The following is a 26,022-nucleotide window of genomic DNA, read 5'->3' on the forward strand; positions in this document are numbered from 1 at the left end:
CAGCTGTGCAATTCCCCACTCCTCTGCGGATCGTTGAGCGCCAGAGATCCGCCAATATCCGTTTCGAATTCATTTGAACGCGCGGCGAAAAGGATTCAGCTGAAGAGATGGCGGCTCCCTCTCGTAAACGTGATTAGACGGGTGGGGATGGGGATGCGACCAGTTTTCTTGACGCTCTTATGAAGAAACTTTACAATGCGACGCAATTACCAGAGGCAGAGATGTAGAAATGTAGACTTAAAATCAAGCATTTATTCTTTACTCATATTAGTGGAACCGTACTCGATGGCTAAAGTGAAATTGAATTATTGTTACCATAGGCGTAGTGATGGGGAAGAATCATGGGCTTACCCAGAATCAAAACTAGCCGTGGTCGTTCAAGTTGTAACTTTTTTGAACAGAAAAGGTTGATGAAACCAAAATTTTAAGGAAATTATGACAGCAATTTATTAGTTTTTATAATTATTTGCTTGAAGAAATAATGATTTTTATTTCAGTTCCATGTCTTATTCTAATATCATTTTTCTTCAAAAGGAAAATTTGTTCATAACTTTTTCGGACTAAATTTACTTTCGCTTCTTGGGGGGGGAGTTGTCCCCCCCCCCCCATACCTCCCGCTGGGTACGCCCTTGGGAAGAATTATTTCATCTAGATATACTACCTCGCAAGCCGGCTCAATGAGTGTGGCTGTAGGTGTTCGAAAACCAATCATTTACCTGTTACTGTTTGATTTGTGATTGGAGTTAGTTTTGGTTCCTTGTTTTAATTTATTGTTATTAGGGCATTTTAAAGAGGATTACTTGCTGTATAGGTTAAAATTTTTAAATTAAAATTTTATTTCCGTGTTCTAATAGGAAAGGAGGTTTTCTTGGAATACTTAGAAGTATTCTGGAAGTTTTACAATAAAATAAAAAAATAAAATAAGGCGGCCTTTAGGCGTCCGTACTCTGGGGAATGCGTTTTGTTTGCTCTCTCTCTCTCTTTGATCGAACTCTCATTCCCACCCTCTTTGCCGGTGGAGGAAGAGGGAGGGAGAGAGTGGGTGGGGGCGGTGCGGTGCAGCGAGTGGCGGCCTCGTCCCCCTTCCCCTCCGGCTGCACCGGCGGCAAAGGGAGGGGAGGGAGTAAGTCGCAAGGTTGTGCGCGTGAGGGGAGGGAGGCGCCAGCTTGGGGGGCGCCCAGACGCCACGTCACACGCGCGGCGGCGGAGTACTAGGGGGTGGGGGCTGATAGGAGAGAGGGGGAGGGGTGTTCTCGGGAAGGGGAGGTGACGTCAGATGTCTAGCCGTAACTCTTTTCTCCCGTCTGTCTCTCTTCCATACTACTACTGCCACTACTCGCTGCTGCTCTTCTCCTTCTTCGCACCCCCTGCCTCACTCCCCTCTTCTATTTCCACCCCCCCATGTCTATCGTCGTGTCTTCTCAATCCCCTCCCTTTTTCCTATGACTGCTCCAGGAATAGGGTCCCATTTATATGGTCCTCCTCTTCCTTCTCCACCTCTCCTCTTTTCCCATTTCCTTCTTCTACGCATCATGGCATCCTCGTATTTACTGCAGTAATGGGCTGGATCACTCATTTTTCATTTTCATAAATCAAATTTTGATTGAGAACCGTGAGATGGTGTATTCACCGCGACTATCAGTGGTTAATCCAAATAGGGATTAGGAGGTCTATCGCTCACTTAATAATACAATCCGAGTGTTGGTTTAAATAGGTGAAGATAGCTTGGAGTTGGATAGATGTGGCTCATCCTAGCTTAAGCCATTCAATAGGCTATCTCCGTCACCATTTGACCTAAAAGTCGTGCCGTATTAAATGGCTTGAACATGTTTTTTACGACTTCAAATGTTTTTGTGGATCAATCCGTGTTATTGACTTAGAACAATAGGTATTAAGTGATCACATTTTTAAAAGTGTGAAGTACGTACGTTTTCCTCCAGTTTGTAAGTTTATAACTTTCGATCCTACTTTTGGGCTCTGTATTTTGTAACTTTATGTGTCTACCATCCAAATAACGAATTCTTGAAGTACTAAGCGATTTTCGGTCGGTTTTGATGGTGGAATATTATCTTCCTTTTTTTTGGTCAGGAGAAATAACCACTCGCTTTTAAAGTATTTGCCCTGACGCGGTTCGCGATTAATTTTAGTAGTTTGTCTATATGTTTCATTATTAAAACATTATAAAACAGTGATTGAGTGATTTTAGAAAACATTTCCGTTTTTTTTCTCGTGTTTGATTGTGTGGAATAATATCAGACTTCATGTATCAATTCTAGAGGAAAGCAACCACGATTATTACAAATTCATTGTACCTAGGACGTATACAAATAAAAATTTAGACATCTTTTTTGTACTGTCTTCTCTAGCATTTTCAAGCTTATTGTTAATATCAAAACTGGATTTGAGATAAATACTTACCCCTTTTGAGTGCTGCTCGATAAAGTGTTCATCATGTTATCCCCAACGAAGTCGCCGTTTCCGAAGAAATGGCGATTCGAAATTAGTTGACCCACTTATTAGGTCATCGTGTGAGGAGTAAGTTTCGAGGTGGAATATTTTTTATTCCGATCCGTTCCAATCGGAAATTCCGAGGCTGTGCCGTTCTGATGGGGAGGATTTCCCAATGTTTCCGCGAGCCAGCCAGTCAGTCGGCTGCAGTCAGTGGATGCTTCCACTCCATACTGACGAGGAGTCATATCCCCATTGTCTCATGCCTCGTCGATACATTTTTTTCCATGCGGCCGGCGCTTGGATTCCACGGTGTAACCGCTGCTATAATTAACTTCATCCCGGATTCTTTCCTCGTCAGAGGTGGAGTGTGAGAGAGGGGGTGAGGTGGGGAGGAAGGGGGCAGTAGTGCCACCCACTGCACTCTCCCCGCCCCCGACAGTCATTGGCACAGCGAGGTGTTGTCGCGCTTGTATCATGCCTTGTTCCCACTACCGGCTTTCTCATGTTGGGAACTTTCAAACTACTCGATGCGAGTGGTGAGGATGCCCGCAAAAGATTACCGTATGTTCGGATTTCTTAAGTTTTTATGGTTGCTAGCGTACGTCTGGCACAGTCTATACGTCATAATCTATTCAAAACTGTGCGTCTAGCGTAAGTATCTATGTCTCCTCTTTGTAGCGGTAATACATGTTTGGCATTATCTTATGGAGCTATGGGCGAGTAGTAGAGTCGAGGAATGTCTCGAAAATAGTTAATTTGCAGTAAAATATGGTAATAAAATATGGCAGCTGAACGTTGATGACGTAAACGGCCGAATTCTACGTCTTCAAGATACAGTATCCCAGTCAGATCCTCCTTTCCCGCGATATTGCTCTACTAAAGGTTCGACTGACGATGGATTAGGTATAATACCTGAGCTGATTTTGCGAGCGATTTTTAAATTTTCAAATTTCCTCCAAAAAATGTTCCCACTCGCGCTATGTCATCAATTATGTTCTTCCATGCCTTTTTGTTGTCTGAACACATTTTTTAACGTAGCAAAAAGACTCGCGCTGACGCTTGTTTTAGCTAAACCCTTGTCTGAAAACACTGTAATTTTCACTATAATCGTCTTTCCAATCGTAGAGGTAAAGAATTAAACCCGTGATCGAGGTCAGGGCAGGTTGGCAATTAGACATTTAGTCCTAGTTTTAGCCTCCTGCCAACAGAAAACCTCTAAAGGACCACGCCTTCGTGTCCCTTCCTCCTGACCTGTTACCTCGGGTGCCACTGTCTTCCTAATGAACTACAGCAGCGAAAACAAATCATCATGGGAGTATTCATCCCCTTGCATCGTTCCCCCCTCCCCTCCCATGGCATCCGTGTGCGCCATTGTTAATATTGACTCACTCTCCTCTCCGTCTATCGTCTCTCGAGGTGTTTTTCGCCTTTTATTTGAGTGTGTGGCGTGATTCCCGCGCCCAACTCCATCCGCAAACACATTGTCCTCTCCTCCCCTTCCTTGTATAAGTCTTCCCTTTCAATGATATTTTGGGGGTGATAACATCTTTACGCTGAGTGGTAATGGGACGCTTTGACTTTCTATGAAACCAATATAATTTATTTGCTCTAATTTTTTTAGTGTCTGTGTGTTCTTTTCGGTTTCGTAATATCAAAGCGTTCCCTCTTCTAGTTTCCCAATTTTTTATTTACTATCCCTCTGAGTAAGCAAAAATTTATTCTAGTTATAATAATCAAATCATGGTATTGACGCTATGGACGCACATTACAAATATGATGGTGCTATGTGTATATGTGATTTTCTTCTCGCCCTCTAATGTCTCTTAGTGAAATAATAATTATATAGTTCTGTCTTAAATATAATTATATGCTAATTCGCTACTTAGACATACCCTCGACCTATGCTGCTTAAAATAATTTCTTGTTTCTCCTCCCTTTTAATTCGCCCACATAATAGTCTTTATGCGACTTAAGTCATAGGTATCCAATAATTCAGCATTCATTAATGTTATAGGCCTTCCGGATGAAGTCTCATTTGCATCAGTATTAGTACCTCTATGGCTAATAAATTTTCCGATCCTCAGTGTTTGTAGGTTGGGGATTAGTCGGAGTGATAGACTTCTTTGAAATGAATTGGTTTTTGTGGGAGGGAAAAGACAGTTGAGGTCATTTAGGTATTTGTCGTAGGTGGTCGGTATTTAGTTCCGCAGATAAAGTCTCCCGAGCATAACCTTCTTCACCTTGAATGCCTGATTATTGATGGAAAATTTTACTCATCAAAATTTTTCAGTTTGTAGCCAACAAATCTTCAATTCAACATTGAATTTGTTTCTTCGGTGAGTAGCACCCAGTAGTGGTAGAGTATTGCGCCAGTTTCAGGATAGTGACAAGGGGGGCTAGGTGAGAGGCCTGGGGGGTAACCTCCCAGGAGTAGTGGGGTCCGAACAAAATTGCCATTTATGTAGTGTAAATTGGATACCCAAAGGGGGGACATAGCACCCCCTAGGCCTTTCTAGATCCGCCCTGGTAGTGTATGTATTGGGGATTGATCCTATTGATGCGCTGCCCATGGACTGCCCGCGCTCCCGCGACCAGCAGCGGGTGCGGTCGCTTTCGTGCTCGCGGTGTCGGCGCCATCCCTCCCACCACAGCACTCCCGCAGCAGCACCGCCAACACGGCGCCACTCGCCTTATAGAAGGAAGAAGAGGAGAGCTCACAGCTCCCCGCTACTCTTCTTCTTCGTCTCGAAGACACGAAGGGGAGGTTTTTGGAGTGCGTGCGAGGGGGGTATCTCTTTTGCCGTGCCATTGAAGTGAAAGAACGCGCAGTAAAAGTCTTCTGGTGCTGCCAGCATGAGCGTTGATAAAATGGAAACGCGCGCGAGAGAGAGGGGTGCGGGGCCGATGCGTGCATGCCGCCGCTTCTTCTTCTTCTTCTTCGATGGGTGGGTGTCGGTCGTCGTGGGGAATGCTTTTACGGCGGCCGTGGAGGAGGAGGCGGGTGACCGGGGGCGGGGGTCGCTAAAAATACGCGCGCGCCTGCTTCCCCATGCACGGCGCTGCACTTGACGTCTCCCCACCCCCCACTCTCCCCCTTCCCTCCTCCCCACCCGGCCACCTTCTCCGACGTATTTATCAATATGGAGTGTGCCTCCCCTCCCCTCTTCACGCCTTTTTTTCATTCCATTTTGCCTCTCTTCTTTTAATGAAATAATTTAAAATGTTAATTTACATATTCGTCTCTTGAAATCAGTGTGTGTGTGACTATATGTTCTTTATCTTCCATTCAAATTTACCTGATCATGACTTGGCACATTGAAACCTAGGTCGGATTTTAATAAATTCATGTGGAATTCGATAGTTGTTTACTTTTCATTGTGTTAACTTATATTTAGAAAAGTAGAAATTCTGATAACAGTGTTCGTAGAGGTCCATTTTGAGACTGAAGGGTTCTCAATTAAAGGATTTAACCACCAAATGTTGTTGCTATGACATAATATTTCTGAGTTAAACTAAATGAGAGTTAGTTGAGCTATTAAGCTAAACAAAACTCTATACCATCGCTTCTTCCACCTTGATGGACCTAAGGTTCGAATTCAATTAGTTTTAAGCTTTTTTGTATTTCTTGAGTTTTCATCTATCCCGCCTCGGTTCGAGTTCCGCCTTGGTAGATTGTCCCTCATCCAGGACCTGGTTGTTCGTGTTCGTGTAATTGTTATCTTGTTAAATAAACCCCGATGTGTAAGGCCCAGATGTGCTATTTTCATTGGAATGGGATTTTTAAAAACATAAATTTACCTCGAGGGCATTTTAAGCGAATGAATGTGGCTTTCCTTAGCGTCCAGTATAGCCGTGATCATATTTTTTTTCGGTCCAGAGGCATCCCCGCTCGTGAGTCAGTCGGGTGACCAGTGGAGAAATGTGCTGAGTGAATTAAATTGTGCCGATGACCGTGCGGGTTTCGTTGATTGCGGTGCCACTCAGCCGTTCTGCTGCCCTACGCGTCCCTAGGGCGAGGAGCGTGCGGGTAGATCCGACTCGGGTTGTCGACCCACGCGAACGCCGGGCGCCACTGGCCTCCGCTCTGGGTGGTCTTGACGAATGATTTTCGAGAAGTCTAAAGGGGATGGAACTCTCCTCGCCATTAGTGCTCGGGAGACTTGCTGCTGGGAAATGAGGCTCCCCCAGGTGTGTCTCGAAAACAATGATAGATGTGTCATCTCTTCGCTTTCATGCATGCATGGATAGTCTCATCTCGATGGCTGACGGCAGTGGCACAGCGAGGGGGTGGTTTGGGGGTTAAACCCCCCCCCCCCCCAGAGCTCAGAATTTTTTTAAATTTTAATAAATTTTAGTTAATTGGATTGATATTACTAATAGAATAGTGTAAGGATTAATAAAATATCCCTCAGAAAGTCGTAAAACTCATCATTTTGAACCATTTATCGTAAAATTCCGTAATTTATTAATCTCGCACCTATCGCTTATCTTGGTGGGTATTCCATACCCCCACACACCCCGGTATTAGTTGCACCTAAACCCCCTCCAACCTTATTTCCTAGCTGCGCCCCTGGCTGAGGGTGCCTATCCCTTTGAAGCGGGATTAATTTTTATCATAGTTAGTCTTTTAGTAGAAGTTTAATTACTTATGAGATAATAAATTATTGGAAGTGCAAAGAAAAAGGGTTAAATTGTCAACGAATGAAATGGGCGTGTACCGACAGCAGAATTTAAGTGGCGCATAGTGAAATTGTGTCGTCGTAATTATTGATAAATTAATGGAAATATTTTATAATTTAAAATTAACTTGAAATATTATAAAGTGCACAGTATTTATGCTTAGGTATGTATTGGAGGGAAATGAAATCAAACTCGCCCAAATTGGCGATCACTTCTCAATGAGAAATTCAGAGCAAACAACGTAGTTGACTCTGGTGGATAAGTTTCTTGGTGTAAGTTTTTAGGAGGTACTACCAAGATACAGATTTCTTAATTTTATTTATTTGCCTGCCCCGTTCGATTTTTCTGTTGTACTATGACTAACGTGTGTGGTTATAATTTTATTGGTTTCGCGCTATCCAGAAAAGATGACGCAATGTTACATAATTGTGTGTTTAGTAAGAAAGGGTTTCCAAGTTCTGAAGGCGACGTAATAACTTGTTTTTTTCCTCTTAGATAGTAAACCATTTGATATAAAATTATTGTTTAAGGTTGCATTATGCAAGCTGGTTGGTATTCTAGGAATAGTAGCGATTTCGAAATTATTTTCTTTCCTTTGTCTTATAAAGATACTTTTTTATACGCAGAGCTGTTTTTCCCACCTCCCTTTGCCTGGAAGCGAGACGGACGGTTGCTTCGCAGAAATTTATGAAAGATCAGTCATGGAGGAAGTATTTTATTTCCTCAATAGCAGTTGTGTGTGATATCATAGGAATAAACATTGAGAGGAATTTCACATATCATCCACTCAACTATCGGATATCTGTCGATTTATTCGTTGAATTATCTTGAAACTGCGTATATTATTTGAGTGGCGTATGGGGTCTTTCAATTATTAGTCTTTCGGATATGCATTGAGGAAGAAGTAAAAAATATTAATATTTACATATTTAATAACAACATAAATTACGCCTGTTGTATAGGCGTTCTTTTTTAAGTTTTCTCCATTAATTTAAAGTCTCAGCAAGTTATAGAGTTGAGACGTGAATTAACGGAGAATGAGAGCATTGTCTCTTGTTTTTTTTCTTTTTATGCTCGCGGTGAAACGTTATCCGAAATCGGAAATACCTTTGTCTACGAGTTACCATCATGGAAGGAGAATCATCCTCCTCATTGCATGATACCATGGAATGATTGTCGGTGATGCCGCAATGATAACGAGTAATATTATCATTATAGGAGGAAAAAAATATGTCTTAATTGTATTTACCATGCCTAGGATGCCTTAATTGTAGATACGGCATCAATGCCACGCCATTCTTGTAGATGGTGTCATGACATAATTGTAGGCCTCTGTTCGCCGAGTCATCCCTCTTAATGGCAATCAGCTAATCATATTCACCCTGATCCGTTAATGCCATCTCGTAGAAGACTTCCCAGGAAACGGATTGCGGTTTTTTCCATCCGCTTTTATTCCTCGTATAGCCCTGGCGTTTCCCTTATGCGCCGGCGGCGTTCGCCGAGTATAGCGCCGGTGGCAGCTGTCGCCCCCAACCCAACCTCAGCGCCGCCGCCGTGGCGGGGACACAATGTCATCGGGAAGCTTTACGTGTCCTTCCTCGTCCGTGGTGCAGTTCCGTGTCCCCGTCACCCGGAAGTGGCGCCGCGGGGAGCGCGGTCCCTCCGCTGGGGGTCACGGCCGGGGGTCCCCTCTCCCCCTCCCTTTTCCAATTTCCCTCACCATAGACCACCATTTCCTCTCTCGATTAACGCCCCTGTCTGTAGGGCTCCCCTTGCTTCTGGAGGGCCACCCACGCGCGAACTCGGTGTCCCGCATCACGTCCCCGAACAGATTCCCCTAATACTCTCTAGGTGTTTTTGTATTTCTTTTGTCAATCTGATTCATTCTTTAAGGTTCGATATATTATTCGGTTTTCTTGTTCCGGATGCAATTTCCACGGCACCAGGAGAGCACTACCTTTCTTTTATACAAAATATATTTTTAGGGAGTGGTTAAAGCGAATCGAGATATCATCAGTGCTACCCAATGACAGCAGTGAAGCTGGGTATTTATCATAACGAGCCCTTATCAGATTTAAGGTATTTCCCTTGAGAATTCGATGATGAAGTTGAATCTGGCCGATTTTGTCAGGATATGTGTGATATACACACTTGATTATATTGATATGTTTTATCCTTAATATACGAGTATATTTCAATAAATTAAGTCGAAGGCCGTTTGATGATTGGTTGACGTATTTTGAGGCGCACGAGTATCATAAAGGGTTAGAAAATAATTTGAAATGCAATAGATTTTGGATTTGAAATTATTTGCTATTTTTAATTTGGCAGGGTGATATGCAGAATATTTCTATTCTAGTTGGCGCATAACAACACGCGTGCAGTATGAAGATTGAAGTGTGATTGATTGCATCATCGAAGCCTTTCTTCGAGCATATCTCACGTTGTAATTTCTCGAATGACAAATGGTGAGCTACTCGCTGACAATAGGATAGGCGTTTCATAGGAAGATAGATATTTCATTGTTGATTACGATTCTATTTTAGCGCCAGGACTAGCTCCCATAGGTGAGAGGAATGGTGAGCGCTGTTGTCTATTATCGCGCGAGTAGTTTTATGTGTATTTTTCCAAGCGTTCGATGAAATCTATGAAGGTTTCTTGCTTTACAAACCCGACTACACGAATCCATTTATTTTTCTCCCGAATAAGGTTCTCGCCACTTGTGTTGGGGGTCGCGACCCTTAGTCGGGAAAGCGTATGTCGTCTCGTGGGCTTTTTTCCAAAGGGATGGGGCTAATCCGTGTCGGAGGTAATCCGAAAGTTCCATTCACCCGAGAGCACCTTAAAGGAACTCGAGGTTCGAGGGTCAGCTTTAAGAACGTCGTCTCTTTAACCCTCTCCGCTTAGACCCTCTTGTCTGTCGCATTAGGGCGTAATCTCCTTTTCCTCCATCCCTTCCACTTTAATGCGCGTTTCCTTTCCCAATATTTTTGTGCGTAAGAGGGGATGTTCTTTACGAAAAAATGAGTTTTGAGCGACGAGCTCGCGATTTGTTAGTGTTTTGCGGCTGCGCACTACCCATGTGTCATACGTGTGTAATGTCTGTTGTTGAGGTGGTATTCATCGGATGATCCTTTCTATCAACTGCAGTGAAGGGGCAAACCGCTGTCCGTAAATGGCAATTTCGTGCCGCCCGCACACATAATTGATGTTAATTGTTAAATTCATTCCATGTTCATGGTATTTTTGAATTTAGTGCATTCATTTTTACTGTAGTATCACGTATAATTCCAAGGTTGCGAGACCAATTTGAACGCTTGTCGTAGGTATGAAATGATTTCCCATCCTTAATCGATGAAATTTATGCTGGTTATGGAGGAGAAGAAATGCTCTAGCAAACTCGTAATACCTATGTTGAGTGTATTTTTTAAGGTGACCCGGATTTTCCTCCTGGTGTGGATTTGAAATGTTGGTGTTTACTTATTCCCCTGGGGAAAGCATTCGGTACCAGGGAAATCGTCATCGTTTGAAGTGATCTCGCGTGATCAAACGTGTAGCGGTGCTTGGCGTAAAGTAATTAGTAGCTCGTTTATAAATTGAAGGTATTGTTAGAAGATATCGCGCATATTGCTAAATGTATTCGATAATAATGGCAAGTTCACATTCATATTCAGCACGATCCTTATATGGTCTTAAGCTCTCAAAATTGCATAATTTGTCACGATGGGTACTGCCTCAGATGTTCATGCCCTCGCAGTAGCCTTTTTTCACCCCGCAAGAGCCTTTAACCCCGCTCCGGGAACAATAATTCATTCCTCTGACGCCGCTGCCGCCTCAGGTTCGCGGAATGCATGTAGATCACAACATAGTTTCATCCTTCCCCCACCTCGCCCCGCAAGTAAGTGGCGAGAAAATAACTTGTCGCCTCTCCGGGGGGGGGGGTTACAAAACGACGCATGAACATGTCGAAACACGCGGGTGTTTGGAGACATAAAGCATGTCCGACCGTTTTATCGGATGGGGTCGCACTCACTCAGACATTGAGGGACGGTTTCACAATGGCCTCCCCGACAAGTGCAAGACGTGAAGGATCGATTTAAACCCCCTACTCCTCCGATACCCTCTTTCCTCGTCTCCTCCCTGTAACCCCCCGTCATGAAAATTGGTTCTCCGTGTACAAATATGCACCCGCGGCCCTACACGCCTTCCAGGGGTCGCCATTCTGCAAACCCTCTCTCTCTATCTCTCGGACGTAAGACGTTAGCGAGTTGCGTTAATGTAGATTTAGAGTATACGACCCTCGGGTGCACCGTTTGAATTATTAATGAGAGTCGTGCACTTACGTCGTAAGTCTTCCTCTACCTACCCACTTGCCTTTCGGAGAAATTGCGCGCGGAAGCTTCCTTGCCATTTCCGCCTGTTTTTTTCCAACCAATCCATCGACCAAGTTATGAGTTAAACTTCGGTGTGATCGACATGCATCGGTAACATCTTGATTCAAAAATGTAAATTAACTGTCTCCCTAGTGTATATTTCTCTTTATTTTCCTTTCTAAAATAATTATGCAATTAACTTTTCGAAGCCCTAAGATCATTATCGTGGATCCTCATGGAACAGAGTTTTAGGATGGCTGCTGTTCGTGAATCGAGGCCGGCAGATATTGAACGTCTCTCTCGGTGTCCTGGCTTCCGTGAGAACCTATCTCAGCGGACGGAGTACCTTTAATAATATCTTCGTCTCCGGCGCCTCATGGCGCTGAGCGTCGCTCCGGAAGGACGTCTATATTTGTCTCCTTCTGGGATGGATGCTCCCGCTAGAGAAATACTCAACCGATCAAACTTCGCGTACCAGTAGAGCGAAAAGTATTTCGAGAGGCGCCGCGGGGCCTCGCCTGGAACGATATCTGGAAGAATCAAAAATAGATTGTATATGAATTAGGGAGTGGCATTGAGTGTGAAGTGGGGCGAAGGAGGTTATACTGTGGTCATTGGGTGAGTTGGAGGGTAATGATGATTTTTCGACGTAGTTATTTCATTCCGGCATTTCTCGGGAGCAATGGTATCAGTGGGTCAAGTTAGCGCGAACGAAAATATCCCAGGTTCTTGACTATTTTTAAGTCCCTGAGCAACCCTTATCGTTAAAAGTATTCTACCAGTTTAGGTAGGTTTTCACGATGCATGTTAAAATAAAAGATAGTTGCACTTTTCCGCAATTATTTAATGATGGCTCTTGGAGGTCTTGTACCAGATGATGTTTCTGTGAGCCGAAAGTGAGAAATTAAATAATTGTGGAAAAGTGCAATAATATTTTATTTCAATTTGTCGTACTTCTACTTTATCACGCCTGAATCGGTTGAACTTGCACGGAGTATTTTACAAATCACGCCGCGGCTGTTCTCCCTCCATCCCACGTTCCACTTTTCTATTCAGTTCATAGTGCAGTCGTTTATCTTTCATTTTACGGTGTAATCCTATTATTCCATTTTCTTTCTTATATTTCCAAAGTCAAATAAAATTCTCCCCTCTAACATGGTTTTTAGGATCCCCTCCCCGCTTAGTACTCGCTCAATTCAAAATCTCTGTCTCCTCCGTATCATACCTAAAGCTTCCACTCCTCGCTCACCAAATCAAATACTTTCTCATGCCTTTTACTCTCTGAAAATTGTTTCAATTCGTCAGATTATTTTTTTCGTGTGTGACGAAATACTTGCTCTAAATGTTAGAGTTCTAATCCAGAACGAAAATCCTAAAACATGGAAATCCGGCATTGGAAAATTTTGATCGTTGTAACTCGGTAGAAATCTTCTTGGTACCTGCACTGCGCGCGCAAGTGACATGCTGAGCTCTACCCTCACCTATAAAACCTACCTCTCCGAATCCAAAGCTTGAATGATTGAAACTGAGTGGATTCCCGTGTATCGCATTCATTCTGTCCCACAGACGGATAAACATGCTGGTATCTCTCCGCCATCGCTAGCGTCTGCCCCTCGCCCATTTCTTCCCCCGTCCGTCGATTGAATTCCTTCACGGGAGGGGGATATGGGTCATTGTTGCACGAATGGGTCACGATAGGCGGGGGATGAAGGGTTGAAAGACCCCTGCTGTGCAACTTGCGTTTGCTCCACCCCATTTATGAGTTTGCCTTTTTAGCAAGGGTAGTTATTGTCGGCGAGTAAATTTACCTGTGTTAATTACCAGTTTCCTCGTCGAAACTAAGTTTTTACCCCGTTTAAGCGATTCCTGAGAATGGAGTTTCGACGTTAAAATCAGTACATAATTCTATCACATATCTATGTCAGGATTATTTGGAAGCAATTTATTTATTTTGTAAACCCGTTACATAAGAATCGTTAGTCCAAACGATATAGTTGTGAATAGATGGTTTCCCCGTCTCCTTCATTCTCAGCGTTCCTGACTGCCCACTTTTTTACATTCAGTATTCCCGTCAGATATGCCCTATTCTTTTTCCTTCTTGTTTGAACTCCGTTCTAATTAACGGCCGTGTTTTGAGTTTCCGTGGCCGGTACGGGAGATTTGTATTGATAAATATTTGTGTTTGAGTTTTCGAAATTGATTTAAAGCGATTTCGCGGTCCATTCCCCTTCCGCCGTTTGGTTCTTCACTTTCGGTCCTAATACCCCTCCCCCTCGACCTCGGAAGGCGGTTGTAATACATGGGGCCGTTTGCCTTGCGATATTCTTTTCGACGTGAATTGCTTTGCTTTCGTTTGCGTTCCTGTGGCATCATCGGAGATTCTACTTTTCGAAAGAAAATATCGTAAGAGCAAACCAGGACTTCAACCGCATGGGAACGAGTGATTAAATGCGAAAACAATATTTTCTCTACTCTGGGAAAAAATTATTTACAATTCATGTGAGGAAATAATTATTTTTATTGTTTGTATGGCTCTCTGCATTGCATCATCGGAGGAACTGCTGCAGTGCAGTGAAGCATGTTGAGTGGATGAATAAATATATAATAAATAATCAATAAAATGTATATGTCACTTTATTCATCCGATGTTATTTCAGAAATTGTCGTCCTCCACCTTTAATCTTGTATGATGTTAGGCACGATGTGGTGGAAGTTCGTAATATTGTTGAAATGACACATTGCAATATTTCCACTTATAGATTTATTTTACACTACGCGTTTCGTCGTTACGACATTTTCCAGTGTGACAAAAGTCTTAAAGATTTTCCTTAAAGATTTCCTTCAAGCACCAAGATATATAAGGAAAATCTTTAAGACTTTTGTCACACTTGAAAATGTCGTTGTAACGACGAAACGCGTAGTGTAAAATAAATCTATAAGTGGAAATATTGCAATGTGTCATTTCAACAACTCCACCATTAATTTCATATTTTCCATTCGATAAGTAGAGAATAGGATCAAAAAAATTCCCAAGTGCGGGGCGAGGCAACTTAAAAATGATCTTATCGGCGAAGTGATGATGTAAATAAAAAATTCATTGAATTCCTTCTTGATAGCATTAGTTTTATAACGTGAACTTCCCTTTATTTTCCGTTACGTTTTCTATGGTCTCCTGCATGTCACCTGTATATGCACTGTAATTGTCTCTCTTTTTTCGTTATTAGGAACCTTTTTATGTGCATTAGCCCAAGCGACGTAATCTTAATTAAGTACATCAAGTTAAGTCCAAACTAATTCGAGACCTTGCGTAGTTGACGTGACGTGCGGTTAATCTGTTTATTAATCCCGAGTACGTCATTGGAAACACGGCGGGTTGCGAGGGAAAGATGGATCTCTTCCATCCATGGTGCCACGAATTATACCTCCCCTCGTTTCAAGTCCACAATGCTATTCGGAGATCACGTGATAACGATTTTTAAATTTTTTTTTTTAATGCTGTGCGTCCTGATTTTATAACTTCATGTGTTTCCCGAGGTCTTTGTTTTTAGAGGCTCTGGGAATTTTGTTGTTTTACCTCGACAGTATGTTATGTATCTTTCTGCTGTAAATATAGTTGTGTATACAATAAATGCGTGTGATTCGACACTATTGACGGTAGCTTCATTTTGAAACTCTTCGTATTCGAATTTTATGTGTATCGTGCAAATCCTTTTTCTATCTATCTCACTGCCTGTTTGTGTAAAATAATTTCCCCATAGAAGAATATTTCCATTGCGGCAGGGTTTTCGAACATTTGCTCGTAATAATTCGATTCTCTTCGCAAAAATTGGCTCCCATTAAAATGATCTTCAGACCAACTGCTTCGAACCAATCGGGCTGCAATTATCCTATTATGCAAGAATTTCCGTAAAACCTTCCCCGTCTTTTTCCTTTTGTGGAGATAGTGTTGAGATATCGCAAAAAATAGTTAAATTTCAGGTGTAGAAACACCTGTTGAGTATCAAGATAATCACACCTGCTCAACTCCATTATCGCAAGCGTGGTGGAAAATGAGTTTTGGCTATTTCCTTCGTTATGATTATTGGAGACGGGGTATCGTACGCTTACAATTGCTCTAATCCCACTTAGAGCATTTCATATTATGATTTTCAGTCATTGAAATCCCTCTCGTAGAGTTTTTGTCTCAGGTCAAGCCTGTAAATTGCATCCATCCTGCGAAGAGCACGGAGATGCATTTCTAGGCTTCATGCAGTTATTTTTATTTCTGTCAGATACGATATGATTCGATTCACAGTTTTTTTCGCCACCGACTTCTCCCTAGTCTTCTTCAAGCGTGCATATGTATTTTTTTATTTTTTTTCTGAGAGACGTATGAATTATAAATACTGAGGTTGGCCTCCAGAGGGACAAGGATATGAAGGGTGGGCTGAAAAATGACTTTTTCTGGATGCGATTAGTCCTGCAGGTTGTGGTCGTATATCAGAGTCACATTGTCAGAGGCGAAATTTGGTAGGCGAAATCGCTGCCGCCAGATTCCTTAAATCTAAAATTTTGCTGAAATTCAGGCGGATTGTGTAAAATTTTCGATGCAATTTAATGATGACTTTAAATTTTTCATCGTGAAAACGAAATTTAGAATATAATTAATGAAACATTGCGTTCGCATTGACGACAAATTTCTAGCGTTGGCAGTCTACGTAGTATTCCAAATTTCGGGGCACGTGTGGCCTCATTTCACCTTTTGCATTTTTTTACCCCAATGCGCGGTAAATGATGTATTTTTTCGAGTTTTATTCCTTAGCAAACGTCTCGGTGATCCCTTGGGATAAAATCCCATTATCCCCATGGGTACGTCACTGCCCGAGGGGCTTCCCGAGCATTCGTAGCCGGAAGGAGAGCCCGCTGACGCAGCAGCGATTGATGCTAGATGAGCGTTCGGGTCCATCTGTCATCATTGCTCGACCTCACTCGCTGCGATCGGTCGAACGGTGGGTGCTCAGTGAACAGAGGCTGGAGTACAATTGTACTTGTGCTCAGGGGCGCAGCTAGGAATTAAGGGTAGGGGGGGTTTAGGCGGGTACTGACTAACTAATACTGACGGGTCTGGAGGGCATATTGAAAACCCGCCGAGGTAAGCGTTCGTGTGGGGGTCCTCCCCCAGATTTTTTTAGATAAACGGTTCAAAATGGTGAGTTTTACAGCTGTGTGAATAGTTGGATATGTTTTGTTTGTGAGTATTCCGTCCCCCTAATATTAGTTACAAAATTTTTCACATTAAAATATTTTTATAAAAAATTATCTGAGCTCTGGGGGGGTTTATTCCCCTCCCCCTCGCTGCGCCACTGCTTGTGCTAAAGGGATGAGGAGGTGGGGTGTCCTCTCTTTGTCGGACATGTGCTACGTTACTTGATCCTCCTGTGCGTGTGGCGGAAGGAGTTTCACTTATTACTAAATTTCTTCTATAGCGATTCACTGTTCACAAACTTTGCGATCAAGTTTGAAATCACCAACGCGCTCTGTTTTTACGTACCATGTCACTTGTGGGTATCTCTTTTTTTGCGAATTGATGATTTGATATTCTCCTACACCACAATATTCGAACAGGCAATCGTGCCTTTTGTGTTCGTTTTTTCGTAGTTGAAAACTGATTTTTTTTTTCAAAGCAATTCCATTTATTGCAATGCGGGCATCATTCAATGTATTCAAAGTTTTAGACACGCAAGAGGGAAGAGGATTTAGCAAAACAAAAGTACCCTGAAAATGTGATATTTCATTGTGAATCATGTATCCAGCGTGGTAGGTCGCCGCTCCGTGGTATTTCTACCTTTGTTGCGGCTTTAAAAATGGGTTAAATTGCTGGTAATGCTTATGAGAATTAATTCTTGCCTAATTTGTGACATACTAGTAACCTAGTTATTGTCATCGTAAATTTTTTAGCTCCTGAATCTGAGAGTTAAAAAGATTCCTCATACCTGTAGGTAGAAAGGAGTGCAACTCGTAAGTCGTGGTTCGATTGCCGGGAGCGCGCGCGCTCGCGTGACGTCATTCAGCTTGGCTCGGTTTCTTCTTTGGGCCGGCTCGTCACGGCCTGGGGCGCCGGGTTGGCGGGAAACCTCTTCCCCCTCCCCGCTCTCCACATCACTCCCTCCGCCTCCAATCCCACTGCTAAGAATGGTCTGCCCCCACTCTCCCGTACATCTTCCTCTCTCTCTCTCTCTCGCCCCTACTCTTTTATCTTCTTTATTCGCATGACCTGTATATCTCGGCCACGCTCGCAAATATGGCCGGGAAATTAATGCTGATAAACCGGTTTAAATTTTGTGGCATCGATGTGTGCCTGCATATTTTAGGATCCCAATATTAGCAAATATAAATGTCTCTTCGACATTGCTGGGATGACTCTCTTCCTGCCAATTTTGGAACACTAGTCTCTTCAGGTCGTTAGACAGAAATTATTCTTGTAATCCTTGTGGATGTAATGTCTTCAGTTTGATTCTTCTTTCAAATATTTAGGGTGCATCACTTCATTCCTCGATTGTCGTGTTCTGTCACTCCATGGTGGCGGCAAAGCTAAGATCATGACCTTAAGGTCCTGGATTCAAATCCCAGGTATAACATTTGGACACCCCAATGAAAGTCCTTGCTGCACGAGCGATATCCCAATCATGAATGAATCAGAATCGCCAACATCTGCCATTCAATGACATGGTAACGTACATTATCAGGCTGATATCACCTAATTGCCATGTAATGTTGTCAGTCCGCACTCACTATTGTGATCTCCCCGTGCACTTGCTTCTTTGTAAATGTAAGCTTTTCGTATCACTTCGTTCCTATTCTTAGCTCTTTCTCCCACGCCTTTATCCCAGTGTCGAGTCTTGGTTGGAGGACTCGTGTTTGTAGTTGGGGGAAGGATGGGGATATCACGAGAATAATGGGTATAGGGGACTTAACTCACCAGCCTAGAAGGATGTCGCTTTGGTTTCGTGAAGAATGTGAGCTCGGGGACGATGCTTTCTTCCCCTTTCGGCATGGGAAGTAAATGAGGGGGACTAGGCGCCGACGGAAGCACAAGGCCAGGTGGCGCCACGGTCCTATGGGAAAGCTTTTTGGCCCCAACGACAGATGGAACGGAATATTGATGAGGTGGAGATAGTTCGTAGGCGGCAGCTGAGTGAGCTTCAAAGCTAGAACCAGCGCACCAGGACGTATCCAAGAGGGAGGCTTGTCTGTTAGTGTGTGTTTAATTATGTAGAAATTAATGGTTGCAAGTGTGCCTGTTGATGATAATAACACGGGAGACAATTTTTTATCTGGGAGTAATAGGGTTTGGTTTAACCGTGTGTTGAGGGAAGTGTGCATCGTTAGGACCGCGAAAGAGGGAAGGATGTTTGGTAAACGGACTAATGGGGAGAAAGAGCAGTATTTTGAGATTGGATGAAAAGAGGTGGTAAAAGAAAAGAGTGTTTGGAATTAGCGACAGAATTGGTATCATTAATCAGTGATGGTCAGAATAAGGAAGTGCCAAATAGCGAGATTGAGTTGTAGATCTCCAAAATTGCTCAAGTCCTCCTGGCAGGAATATTTGAATAAACAGTTATGTGTCAATATTTACGGACTGAGCTGTTACTACGATATTTTTTACTATGAATGGATTTTACAAGTAGTCGCATATCTATTCGTAGGGAAAAGTCGAATTGATGGCTTTGGTAGCTTTGAAGATTTGCAGAAAAAGTGATTTTTTCAAGACAGTCGCGTGAACTCGTGATGTTTTTGAAATTCATAACTTCAATTTTTGCTTCCACGTGTAACCACCTCACCGGTATGTTAACTCTCACACTGATAGTACTTTTGCATTCGAGTATTGCTTTACCTCCATACTCTCTTAAGGGAGGTAGACTTCGACTTACCGGCAGGCATTGATACGGGGGGTCCTAAAGAGGCATACGGCTTTCCTATGCTGATGCACGCATCGGAAAACCATAATTTCAGTAAACCGGCGATATGCATATTTAGCATAACGCTGAAATTTAAATCATCATTCCTTATTGGAATAAATTATGAAATGTAACTAGATCGATAATTGGAGTGTTTTGGATTGATTTTCCAGGGTTAGTGGTATCCTTAACAGGTGTAGTCGCCACAAGGGAAAAAAATTAGACGGGAGGCTGAAACCACGAAAGCCTACGTGTCTGCCAACGGGGAATAAATCCATGATAATCTCGCCTTCCCGTTTCGAGCTTTATGTCCAATCAGTTGCCGCAATCGCGGAAATTCGCTCTTCATGGGAAATGTGCACAATGCTCGAATGCATAATGTCTGGCAGGTGTCCTAAAAAATTTTGCCTGGCGAAGGATCTCGCCGCTCCTAACGACGTCCGGAGCTAGAGGCCGGAGATTAATTATATGCACGCTCGACGACACGGCGCTGACTTGTTGACGAGGGACTGCGGGATACACATGCGATCGCAGAAAGAGAGGTAGGCAGTCTCCCTGGCCAATCTCTCAAAACTTGTTGGGCGTCGCCCGGCTGATCGATGTTGTGCCGCGATTGTTGCCGCCACACAGTTGGGTGGCCCTCGAAGATGACCCTCTCATTCCCTTATGCCACCTTCACAACGACTTGACCTTGCATCACCTAAAATTTAGGTGATATGAAGTCAGTGGTCGGCAAACTTTTGAGGCGTGATAGCCAAAATTTATGCAATCAGCGCCGCAGATTTTTTAGGACACTGCTTTAATTTAACTACTGGCTATGTATTAATCATAGGGACGCTTTATCCTTTATCTTTCCTTAAATCATATTTTTTATCCCGTTTGCGTTTTGTTTTGAGTTTTGAAAATAAAATAATACAATCATTCTCGCATGCGGCTGGCGAGCCGTTGGCTGCCGATCCCTGGCCTAAACCAGTGAGCGAAATATTCAACCAATCACAGCTCAGACAGTGATTCAATCATGGCATCGATTAAAAAGAATTTTAGATAGTTTTTATATGACTGTCGATCCATCTTCTTTGCTTCTGGCTACTTCTAAGAGAAACTTTTGCTTTTATCTACTAATTAAAAATACCAATTTGAGATGGTCGCTTTAAGTTTTGATGCAGTATATGCTCTTCTCGCGATGTACTTACCTAGTAATTGTTTCACCTTTCTGATTATTTTCTTCTTCCTTGTTTTCTTAGGTGAAGGAGGCGAGAGGGAGTGGTGTAAGTTGGCGTACTGGGAGCTGGGAACCAGAGTTGGGCGTCAATTTTCAGTGGAATTGCCCGCCGTCAACGTATTCTCCTCGAGGCATCGAGGAGATGGGCTTTGCCTGGCCACCCTCGCTGCCCACCACAAACCCGTGCCATCTGCAGAGCCTGTCCGACGCACACGCTCCAAGATTGGGTTAGGTAAGTGATCGAAATGATTGAAATTCTTCGCGGCTTGAATAAGATTTGTTTAGTCAGTAATAGTGTACCATGTTTTTGAACACATGCGTTTATTTAAGTGGATGGGTATGTGGATAAATTAAAGAATGATTAAGAATTAATAATTGGAGTATGTGGATAAATTAAGCATGAAACCCTAATGACTTCATATCTATTTTATGTATTTATTTTTATTTTTTTACATTTCATTATATTTATTTTATTAATATAAGCTTTATTGCCCTTTCTAATGTACCAAATATGTGTCAAATATTAAGGGGACAAAAATAAGAACCTTTTTCTTTGCCTTCAACCAAGCTTCATAATGTGCTCTACTATTAAGTGTATTGGGTGCTGTAATGACAATCCTGGCAAATGATTTTCCACTACCTTCATCCTTGCTGCCTTCATCTATGTTTAAATGCTTGGATAAATTGTATTTACAAAAGATATCACCCTGTGCTTTCTCCACAATTATATGCATGTATGTAATCAATCAGGGATACAAATATGTAATTCACTATGAAGAAAAACCATTATTATGTAAAATATTCATTTAAATTAACAAAAGTTAGCCTTTCATTCTTGCACATTTACATCATTTTATAATGAAGTAATAGAAAGGAATTTTGATTAAAAGAGGCCTCCCCAAAACATGAATTCATTTTATACTGATTGATGATTTGATTGTAAATGTTACATGTTATATATCTCATGATGAATTTGTCCATCACTGAAGTATCTCTTTGTCGCCCTGCAGGTGTAACGCTGAGCCAGGAGCCTGATGGTGTGTGGGTATACAATCGTTCTGAGAGTCCCATCTTCGTCAACTCACCAACTCTGGATGACCCAGATTTGCGGACGTTACTGGTTTACCGTGTGCCATCTGGACACTGCCTTAAGATCTTCGATGGGGAGCGGCGCAAGGCAGGAGCGTACAGCCGTGCCGCGTGGGACCCGCGGGACGGTCCCGTCGACCCCAACTCTGTGAGGATCAGTTTTGCCAAGGGGTGGGGCTCCAAGTACACCCGTCAGGAGATCACTTCGTGTCCCTGCTGGCTGGAGGTGCTGCTGGTGCCGTGTAGGTGATGAAGAGCAAAGGGGAGGGGTAGTGGGGCCCGGTGGCTCGTGACTCGCTTGGTGCTCCTCTGAGCCGCCCCCGGCACCACTCCGCCCTTCCCCAGCGACACCACTGCTGCCCAACCCAACAACGTCTTCGGCTGCCCAAGCCGCTGACCACCAGTGCCTGTCCCAGTCGTTCCTGCAGGATGTGCTGGAGAAGGAGAAGATGGATTCTCGAGGCCTTACTTAAGAAGAGGGGAACGTAGTTTGATGGTGACAATGATGGTTCTCTCGTCGGGAGATGGTGTTCCAATCCTCTCAACCACCGCCCGGCCATGTGAGACGTGGTCGGCATTTTTCCGTGTGCTGGTTCAGGGAGAGGGAGAAGGCACCATAGCTGGTTTACTTGAGTGAGCTGCGTGAAACGTGCACCAATGTGTTTGTTTTGGAGACTCGAGCCTCATAAGTCCCTTCCTGTTTCGCTGTGAAAAGTACAAATGGTTAGGAAGCGAGAGAGAGAGAGGAGGCCTCATTTTTTTTCCTCTATCGGTTTATTGATTCGCCCACCACAAGAGAGAGGGAGTTTATTATGACTCTTTTGAAACTTAGGTTCGTGAGGTGAGTTCATCGGGTTGTGCTCATCCAGAAATGGTCCTGAGGACGAGAGTGTTCCTGAGTTCCGAAAGGAAGAAAAAAATGTGGGGCTGCACGTTTTGCAGCTATGCCTGAACATAGAAACAAGTCTGCCTAAAGTTTTTTTTTGTACTGAAGAAGGACATGAATGGAGTGACTGGAGAAAGGAGTTCAAAGGAGCGAAATATGTAAATATTTGGTATAGAAAAGGAAACAAAATAAGCAGTCCCTATGTACAGGGTACAAAGTTGACTGAATTTTTTTTTCCACCCCTCCAGCCGTAAGTGATGGCCCACTGTGATTGTGAAAAAGTGGGTTGGTACTCGTTGCAGAGCACTTTGTTATTTTATATAAAAAAGCTTATAGGTAGTATATATAATAAAAAATATATACATATTATAAATATTGTACATTGTAGGAACCACTTTCCTAGAATAATTTAAAAAAAGTCAGTGCAATTTTGAGATTTTATAACTTTATGAAAAGTTATTGCTAAGGAAGCTGAGCAAAATAAACCAAAAAATGCTAGTTTCTAATTATGTATTATAACTGCTGTTACCAGTCCAATCCATGTTCATATTTGCTGTATTGCTGTTTTTTTTTCTTTGTCAAAATTTTTAAAAGCACATTTGCCGTACATGTACTTCCCTGAACAGCAGTTATGTCTCCCCTCCATGAAAAGTACTTTATACGCAAGAGAAACTACTGCACTGACCATAATGAGATGATTCTAAAGCCTTTATATCGCTGCTGTTTTTAAGTACTGCTTATGAAAAAGTAATACTCTGGTTTATTTTGTTTACCATAGAGCATAACTACAAACTTATTTCCATCCCTTCCCCGAATCGCAATCTCAAGTCAGTTTGGTTCTACCTCAGGAATTTTTTAAGGTCATTGTTGCCATTTGGTGAGATATTGTCTCGTTCACTGCTCTCATTCAGGAAAATGATTGAGTCATTCTCTTGTGGAAAAATTTTAAAGCTGGATTGATTGCCAGGGAAGAATTCTCATCCAATCACATCGAAGCAATGCTTTGTGTGACTGCTTGGTGTCACATAGTGAGGACATAGCAATCAAGTTACTTTACTGTGAGATACAGTGCCTTGAGTAAATATAATGTGTTAAAAAAGCTGAGCCTTCAGTCTCCTTCATACTGTGTCTTTTAAAATGAAAGGTATACATAAAGCTCTCCTTTACCAATATGGGATGGAGAAGCCATGCCTTTAAATCATTAACGGGACTCAATTTGGATTGAGGACCAATGTAATTGGCCATTAATGTTGCATAAGGCGCACACGGTGAAATTATTGCCACAACGAGGTATACAGAATGCTGGAAATGTTTAATACTTGAGATAATTATATTATTGGAATTTTTACTCATATTGCAGCTAGGCTAAATGATCAAATTTCATTAATAAAGTCATTAACAATATTCTTTGACATGCCATGTTAAAAGTTAATGAAATATAACAAAATTAAAAAATGTCATAATGTGCAAGAGCTTTAAAAAGGGTTGCATATGTAATTGAGTAGCTGCCTGCACGTTGGTTTGTTAACCAAGAACTTTAACAATGGGCCAGGGTATGAATACTTATTCTCTTGAAATTAGTGGCTGCAACCACAACTTCTATTTAGATATATTTTGCGAGAAAACTATATTTGTAAAAGATAACTCATACTTCTTGTAAAACCACTGTGTAATTAACCAGAAATAATGCATTTGGAATTAGCCATTCAAGAAATATCAGCAATAGTACATTCCATTGCATTGTTGTGGAATTCCTGCCACTATCCATATTCTTTCTAAATGGGTACTTAAGAGGTAAACTTGCTGAACACTGCAGTATTTATGTCTTTAACTTGTAATATGTGAAGTTCATTTGATTTGTTAGTTTTTGGTTGGTACCTCACTAACTTGTATGGATTCATACTAAATTGAGGGTGGTAAAAATGCCTTATTTTTATCAAAATTGAGAAAAATTATATCAAGAAGGGAGGTCAATTGGACTTAATCTCCTCGACAAATTGTTGTATTATGAGAATGGATTCATACCCAAAATGTAATAACTATGCCGTCCAAAGGGAATTGTGGATAATGTTTGATGCTGTTGTCTATTGGGGTTTTCCTCATTTCCCAAGAGTGAAGCTTTAGGTGCTGAATGTTTTTCTTGGCTTTGAAGTTGATAGTGGCAGTGCAGAATTAAAAAAAAAAAACCTGCTGTCTACCTCCTGTATGCAGTATGTTTCTGACTTTAATCTAAATGATATTTTCTACTGTGTCTGTTGTCAAAAAATTATAATTAGCTGGATGTATTTGTTTTTTTTATAATATCATTGGTCTTTTCATTTGTGCCCAGTGCCTTTGGTATTCTGCAGCAATGTTTTAACTCTTTAAAAGTTTCGGCTTTTGTAAAGTACGCATCCTCATTTTTCCTTTCTTAGTCGCAAGGTCATGAAATATGATGGAAACAGTGCTTTAATGTAAACACTCTTCCTCATGGGTGTTCATTGAAATTACCGGTGAAAAATTTGGAGGTATTAATATCTCAAGTGAATTTCAAAAAGAGAATACCAGTTGTTGATTTTTGCATACTCAACTGTACAGAAAATCTACTTAAAGGTTACAGATGACAATCAAAGACACACTTGGTAGGGTGAATTATATTTGCCCAATGTATATACTTGTACATAGAGAATGACTGATGGATGCGCGTAGCTGATCTGTTGTGAATTTTCTTCAAAATTTTGCAACGTTGTAAAGTGTGTATCAAATGCTGAGAGGGAGTCTATTGAAATAAAACTCAAGGAAAATATTTTTGTGTGTCATTTCTAAACTCTCATTTACCCTTATTTACTCTGATAGTATTGCTGAGGATATTTCTGATAGTATTTTAGCTGAATTGAAAACTAATGATCCTGAATGCACAAAATGTTGCTACTTACTGCGAGGAGAAAACAAGGTTCTACCTCCAGGTATCCCAATTTGAAATTCTTCTGCATTTTCTCACCAACTTCTATCCTTTTCCTTATGATGGACTCATCACGGGTCCACAATGGTTTTCTGTGCTAGAATTGTGGGATTTCAATTACCTAGCTTTAGTTTCTAAAATGTGTAGAGTTCATGTAGAAATTTTAGATTTCCTCATGCATGCTGTAATATTGGGATGATTATTGAGAGAGATTTTTAAAATCAAACTAAACTTTAAAATATTTTTCACGTTGTGTCTTAATATCTGTGAAAGATATACGCATGTATTGGCAATTATGTTGATTAAAACCTTTGAGGTTAAGTTCATATGCTGAGGAAATGTTAAATTCATCAGTCAAAGCAGGCTTATTGATGTTTATGAAAGATTATGTGCTGACAACCAGCAATTGATTAGTCTGCCATGATTAAGGGAAAAATGGTTGG

The 26,022-nt window shown here is 41.9% G+C and overlaps 1 protein-coding gene across 1 annotated transcript in view; it reads left to right on the forward strand.

Annotated features, from left to right (window-relative positions):
- Positions 1-25,423, forward strand: part of LOC124164799 (mothers against decapentaplegic homolog 7) — a 293,882-nt gene extending 268,459 nt beyond the window's left edge. The window contains exons 4-5 of the mRNA XM_046542029.1: positions 20,686-20,895; positions 21,674-25,423. Coding sequence (XP_046397985.1) covers positions 20,686-20,895; positions 21,674-22,002 — 539 coding nt within the window. The 3' untranslated portion in view covers positions 22,003-25,423. The remainder of the gene's footprint in view (positions 1-20,685; positions 20,896-21,673) is intronic.
- The last annotated feature ends 599 nt before the right edge of the window (positions 25,424-26,022 follow it).

The sequence above is a fragment of the Ischnura elegans genome, chromosome 1 (genome assembly GCF_921293095.1).
Source record: "Ischnura elegans chromosome 1, ioIscEleg1.1, whole genome shotgun sequence".
NCBI lineage: Eukaryota > Metazoa > Arthropoda > Insecta > Odonata > Coenagrionidae > Ischnura > Ischnura elegans.